General features: G+C 32.9%; 1 protein-coding gene across 1 annotated transcript in view; it reads left to right on the top strand.

The window, feature by feature from the left end:
• The window catches only part of LOC111087728, a 23,939-nt gene that overhangs the window by 11,159 nt on the left and 6,031 nt on the right, over nucleotides 1–6,749 (top strand). The window contains exons 5-7 of the mRNA XM_022395361.1: nucleotides 1,603–1,731; nucleotides 2,691–2,776; nucleotides 6,313–6,474. Coding sequence (XP_022251069.1) covers nucleotides 1,603–1,731; nucleotides 2,691–2,776; nucleotides 6,313–6,474 — 377 coding nt within the window. The remainder of the gene's footprint in view (nucleotides 1–1,602; nucleotides 1,732–2,690; nucleotides 2,777–6,312; nucleotides 6,475–6,749) is intronic.

Consider the following 6,749-nt stretch of genomic DNA (forward strand, 5'->3'; position numbering starts at 1 on the left):
CAAAACTGATTAGACTATTGTTCAAAACCACAACTGATTACACTGTATTGTTCAAAACCACAACTGATTACACTGTGTTGTTCAAAACCACAACTGATTACACTGTATTGTTCAAAACCACAATTGATTACACTATTGTTCAAAACCACAACTGATTACACTATTGTTCGAAACCACAACTGATTACACTGTGTTGTTCAAAACCACAACTGATTACACTGTATTGTTCAAAACCACAACTGATTACACTGTATTGTTCAAAACCACAACTGATTACACTATTGTTCGAAACAACAACTGATTACACTATATTGTTCAAACCAATCTCACTGCAGCTACTTTTTTATTAACTGTGGTGCACACCATCTGTTGTTTAGACACACAATGTATGATTCTTTAACTAGTGGAGGAATATTATCCCGATGCCCTTTTCAACAGTCCAATTACACAAAATTCTATACGTGTTGTGTCTGGTAACTTGACCAGCATTGCTTTGTATGATATAGTGGGAATACCAATTTCATTCTCCAGCTACTTGAGATATGAGAATGTTGAAAGAATATATTGTGAAGCAATTTGTATACATGTGACTTGTGCTGCTTTTCCAGATGGAGATCCTTTTTTATTATATTGTGTACTGTTGCCTGGGGCACATGGACAGCTTTTGTCAATGATTTTTGTTTTCTGTTGCCGTTAAATACAAGGGATAGCCTTGCTCTAAATACATCTCTCTGATCTGTGTGTATGAATATTTTGTATTGGAAAGTGCTGTTACATACCCTTCTCAAAATCAGTCAGTTTTCAGTGGTATTACAGAACCTAGGAAATGCAAAACAATGTTAAGATATAGTTCTGATACATGCCATTCCACCACAATGTTATATCACCTGTGGTTTACATGTGACTTGCTGATTTGTTTTTTAAATCATTTTAAAATAATGTTCTCAACCCTGTATAAACGTATCCGAGTTTTGCATGCATGTTTTTATATTTATGGCTTTGTAATTAAACACATTTGTTTCAAGATTGAATGCCTTTTATATTATTGTGTTGTGGAAACTTCCATTTATTGTTGAATACCTTTTATATTATTGTGTTGTGGGAACTTCCATTTATTGTTGAATGCCTTTTATATTATTGTGTTGTGGGAACTTCCATTTATTGTTGAATACATTTTATATTATTGTGTTGGGAAACTTCCATTTATTGTTGAATACATTTTATATTATTGTGTTGTGGGAACTTCCATTTATTGTTGAATACCTTTTATATTATTGTGTTGTGGGAACTTCCATTTATTGTTGAATACATTTTATATAATTGTGTTGTGGGAAATTTCTATTTATTGTTGAATGCCTTTTATATTATTGTGTTGCAGGAAACTTCCATTTATTGTTGAATACATTTTATATTATTGTGTTGTGGGAACTTCCATTTATTGTTGAATGCCTTTTATATTATTGTGTTGCAGGAAACTTCCATTTATTGTTGAATACATTTTATATAATTGTGTTGCAGGAAACTTCCTTTTGTTGTTCAATGCAATGTTGTAGATGTTCTCAATTCAGATAAAACAATTAAAATTTGTATTTATTTGTTTAGAAAGGAACCACTGATGTGTTCGAGTTTTGTAACCAGTGGAGAATTAAAGTTGTCCACCTTAGCAGTGTGTTAATATGGTTGGATAAGCTGAAGAAAAAACAGCTGCTTAATGTACATGATCAACAAAAGGTATCTTAAGTTTGCTTTATGTAGAAATTGATTTTACAAAAAATGTTAATAAGCTATTACCTTATTACGAAGTAAAGTTTTGGGCATAAACTGTGCAGAAGATCAAAGATGTCTGGTTTCCTAAAAACAAATAGATTTGATGTAATTAGAATATGCTGTAAGAAGCTGTAATTATGTGTTCTTCATCATGACGACAAATTAAGATATGTTTATTATTTAACATTTTACTTTATCTCAGTTTTTCTTATTGTTTTCTATTATATATATATATATATATAACTAATGTAATTAATATGATAATAGTTTTGAAGCTATTATCATATTAATTACATTAGTTGTTTATAGGCATTTAAATTGAGCACTATAAAACAATAATGAATTTATATAAGATAAGCCTTAAAATTAGTTTATAAAGCCCATTGTAATTTCCAGTCGTAACCTCGGAGCCATAGTGTTGGGAATATCCCATCTATCAGACAAAATCCGAATGCAGATGAAAAACTAGTTACCAATCATGAAAAATCATTTTAGGGGTGTAGAGTTGAGTGCTTATACCCATAATGTCCCAACTCCTACTGCCTTTCATTGTCTGCAGCCAGTTGTGAGAAGGCAGTAACCCTTAAAAGTTCTACTAATATCAAAAGTAGAAGTAAAAAGTAAAATATTTCTACTACCTCCCTTAAAAGTTCTAATAGTTCCTAAAGTAGAAAAAAAAATAATAAATCCACCATAATTTAAGGGAAGGAAAGAATTCATCATGATCTGTGGGACGGTTAATTTACTGAATTTAAAAAAATATGTTATACATTTTATTAAAGACAAAACTGATGGTAAATATAATTTCTTTTTACATATTATCTTATTTTCTATCTATTTATATACATCATTCTTTATAAAATAAATTTAATTTTCTCTGTGGGTTACTGGATGTTTTGATCATACCTAATCTTGTCTTTTAGCAGAATGAAAAGAACGAATACCCTAAAAACAGTATTGAACTTACGAGGCTGCAGGATATATTTATAAAAATAGAAGATATCAAACAGTGAGTACGATCAAGATTAAGTGATGTTTTTATAACAACTTGTGTTTTATAGAACAAGATGAATGAAGTACATATCTCATTAGATAAGGAATATGCTCTCGTAATTTCAGCTCTCCTCAGAGATTGATATATTTCTTAATATATGCATTGTTAGCACTAATGATATGTACTTTAAGGAAAAATTTTTTTTTTTCTGAATTGATATTTTTTGTTTGTTTCTGTGACCATAAGTTTGTGGTATTCTTAGACAAAGAAATAAAGAGACTTGAAAGGATGTGTGACTCAAAATGAAAACAATCTATTTAAAGTAATGGACAGACAAACACAAAACATGGGGTGCATACTTGCATTAGGACACTTGGTGGTCGTCTCCTACTGGACATGTGAATTGATTGACAGATTTTCTCCCCTCGGTGTGCCTTTTCATCAACCAACTCAAATGAGACCCCGTGTAGACCTTTTCTTGCTTAACAGGAAACATCGGATTTACACATAGCAACTAGTGCTACTCACGTGACAGGTCATTTTAATTCAACACAAGGAAGGCTGTAACCTCTAGGTATCATCTGTCCTACCAGTGAAGAACACTGCTGTTGTTGGTCTAGCACAACAACAATATCTTGTCAGTAGAGCAGGTACTATCTACAGACAACATCAGATATAGTTAGAAAAAACTCAAGTTAATGGTTTTCTGGACCACTTTTTATGTGAAAATTATAATAGGCATAGAATAAACTAAAAAAATTGAAAAATTAGAATAAGTATGTAGAAAATATAGATCAGATAAAAGTAAGATTTTAAGTATGATAATTTTCTTTTTTTATTTCATTTTGTTTTTATACTACAGAGTTTTATATGAAAAGTTTTTGTAAGTTTAAACACTACCATCTTGAGAAAAAAAATGACAAGCTTTCTAGGCATCTGAGGTTTCATTTTAATAGGAAGAGGGCTCATCTTTGGCATTAATCACAGCCTGAACTTTCTTATTGGCACATGCCATCAATCATTGAAACTCATCTGGTGGAATAGACCACCACTCCTTTTTCAATCTTTACCAGGTGTAATAATGATAATATAACAGCTGAACCTTGTTGATCCATAACAGGCTTTTGAATAAATATTACATGTTTCAATTATACTGAGTTGTTGGTCAGTTTGAGCTTTCCTTATATATTAATAATAACTGTGGTTAACACCAGTGTTACAAGCTGCTGAAATCACTCACAAAAATATTTGAGAAGACATCTAGCATTACACATCATATAGCACTCATGTTAACTACAGTCATTACAAGACTATAAATAGAGCTCAAAATGAGCAACATTTGTAATAGTTGAGAGTTTTCTAAGAGCCCACCAAAAGTCTCACCTGAAACCAATGAGGTTCAGTTGTTCTTCCATTATTATCACAGTTGTAATATGATAGTCTGAATGCTCCTAGGATTTCTTTATTTCATTTATTTTAGCTTTAAGTGCAGTTCAGATTGAGGCCTATCCCTCAGGCGATGTTCTGAAATGTCCCAGACCAATTTTCCTTTAGGCTCAGGTTGGGACTGTGATCTAGCCAGGGCCAGTTCTGGAAATAAGTTGCTTCAAACCACCACTGTAGATGATATCCAGAATGGAATTATACATTATAATGCAACAAAAAAGAGGTCTTCTGAATAAAAATTTTAACTTGCAGACATAACTGTCCAGAATTTCACAGTGTGACAAGACAATAATGGCTGCCTTTACTATTACCATTTTGAATAGCTTACGCTAGTCACCATGCCATGAGTTTACACTCATTATTCTTTAGGGTTGGGATGACAGTGATCTGTAGAGAGAGGTTTAATTTACCATTAAACCCAGACTCATTAATCTGTATTACTAATTAAGTAACATTACTAATTGCTCTTTGCGATATTTTCCATTGTTCTTCATCACAGTTCTGATGTTTAAGGCATTAATTTCTCTTTGTGATGGTTTCCATAGTTTTTCACCACAGTTCTGATGCTTAAGGCATTAATTGCTCTTTTTTATGGGTTCCATTGTTCATCATCACAGTTCTGACACTTAAGGCATTAATTGCTCTTTGTGATGGTTTCCATTGTTCATCATCACAGTTCTTATGCTTAAGGCATTAATTGCTCTTTGTTATGGTTTCCATTGTTCATCATCACAGTTCTGATGCTTAAGGCATTAATTGCTCTTTGTGATGGTTTCCATTGTTCATCATCACAGTTCTGACGCTTAAGGCATTAATTGCTCTTTGTGATGGTTTCCATTGTTCATCATCACAGTTCTGATGCTTAAGGCATTAATTGCTCTTTGTGATGGTTTCCATTGTTCATCATCACAGTTCTGACGCTTAAGGCATTAATTGCTTTTTGTGATGGTTTCCATTGTTCATCATCACAGTTCTGATGCTTAAGGCATTAATTGCTCTTTGTGATGGTTTCCATTGTTCATCATCACAGTTCTGACGCTTAAGGCATTAATTGCTCTTTGTGATGGTTTCCATTGTTCATCATCACAGTTCTGATGCTTAAGGCATTAATTGCTCTTTATGATGGTTTCCATTGTTCTTCACCACAGTTCTTATGCTTAAGGCATCAACTGCTCTTTTTGATGGTTTCCATTGTTCTTCACCACAGTTCTTATGCTTAAGGCATCAACTGCTCTTTTTGATGGTTTCTGTTGTTCTTTGCCACTTCTGGGCCAAATTGCTAATCAAGAATTTAGGGTTCCAGTCTATGATTCTATTCAAGTGCTGGAACACATAACATTTGTCCACCATACAAATAATGCAAGTAATATATCTCCAAATAATACTTTTCCTCTTTAAAATGTGAGATATTTGAGGTTGTTTTTTTTTATTCTTCTAGCTCGTATTTTATCTAAGGGGCCACTGCCATGGGCCAGATATGGGATGCTAATGGGACAGACTTTATTTACAATGTTAAGATACAGATATGATCATTATTGTGTGCTGTGCAAAGGACACCTTAATCTTTTAACCAGTGCATACTGTAAATGCATGGGTAAACTAGAATTTTATACATGTTTTCTAATTACTGGCAAAAGACATTACACTAAAAACTGTGTACACAGGATACTACTTACTTTAATTCAGTCAGCCTGTTCACAGTTCTTGCTACCTACAGTAGGTTTCACCAGTACTCGGCTGACTCTAGAGGGACTGTTATCATCTGCAAGAAAAACTGACAGAGAAAGCAATAGACATTAAATGACATTGATTGTTACATGTGAAGTGTAAGAACATCCATGGTTATGTCAAGCCAAGACATGAATGTCTAAAAATAAGCAAACACAATACATGGTGTGCCGGTTTTTGCATACGGCTAGTATTTTTTGTAACATTTTCACAAATTTATGCTAGCATGATCTCTGTTATTGTGTATAACTACACAAACGAGGCTCTTTAAGAGGTTTTCTCGTATTTTTTTGTGAAAAGGGTGTTTCACTTTATTATAGAAAATGTAATTTTTATTGATTCAAACTTTAATTTTTAAATATTGATAATCTATACAGCTATTACCGAACACTGTATAAACTTCTTGGACAGTGGCCTGAAATGGATTTCACCACATCGAAAGGATCTTGTCCATTCTCAACTTTAAAACCAAATGTGTGTAGAGACCACATGACAGGTGGTTTTGTAGCTGAACAACAAGATATTACAACAACAAGCAGGTATGTCTACATTAGATAAACACAATTATTAATCAAATTGCACAAGGTTTTCACACCTATAGGATGCCACGAGGTCTACCATAACTCATCAGTGCTCCAGCAATCTGTATTGTAAAACTAGGTTCCTGTAGTATAAAACTAACTGAGCTTGTCTAAGTACTTTTACAATGGGTGTGATCAGTTACTTCAAAGCATGTTTTCTGATATCTGTATAGTAAAACTAGGTTCCTGTAGTATAAAACTAACTGAGCTTGTCTAAGTACCTTTACAATGGG

This window comes from Limulus polyphemus, unplaced genomic scaffold (genome assembly GCF_000517525.1).
Source record: "Limulus polyphemus unplaced genomic scaffold, Limulus_polyphemus-2.1.2 Scaffold2533, whole genome shotgun sequence".
Lineage (NCBI taxonomy): Eukaryota > Metazoa > Arthropoda > Merostomata > Xiphosura > Limulidae > Limulus > Limulus polyphemus.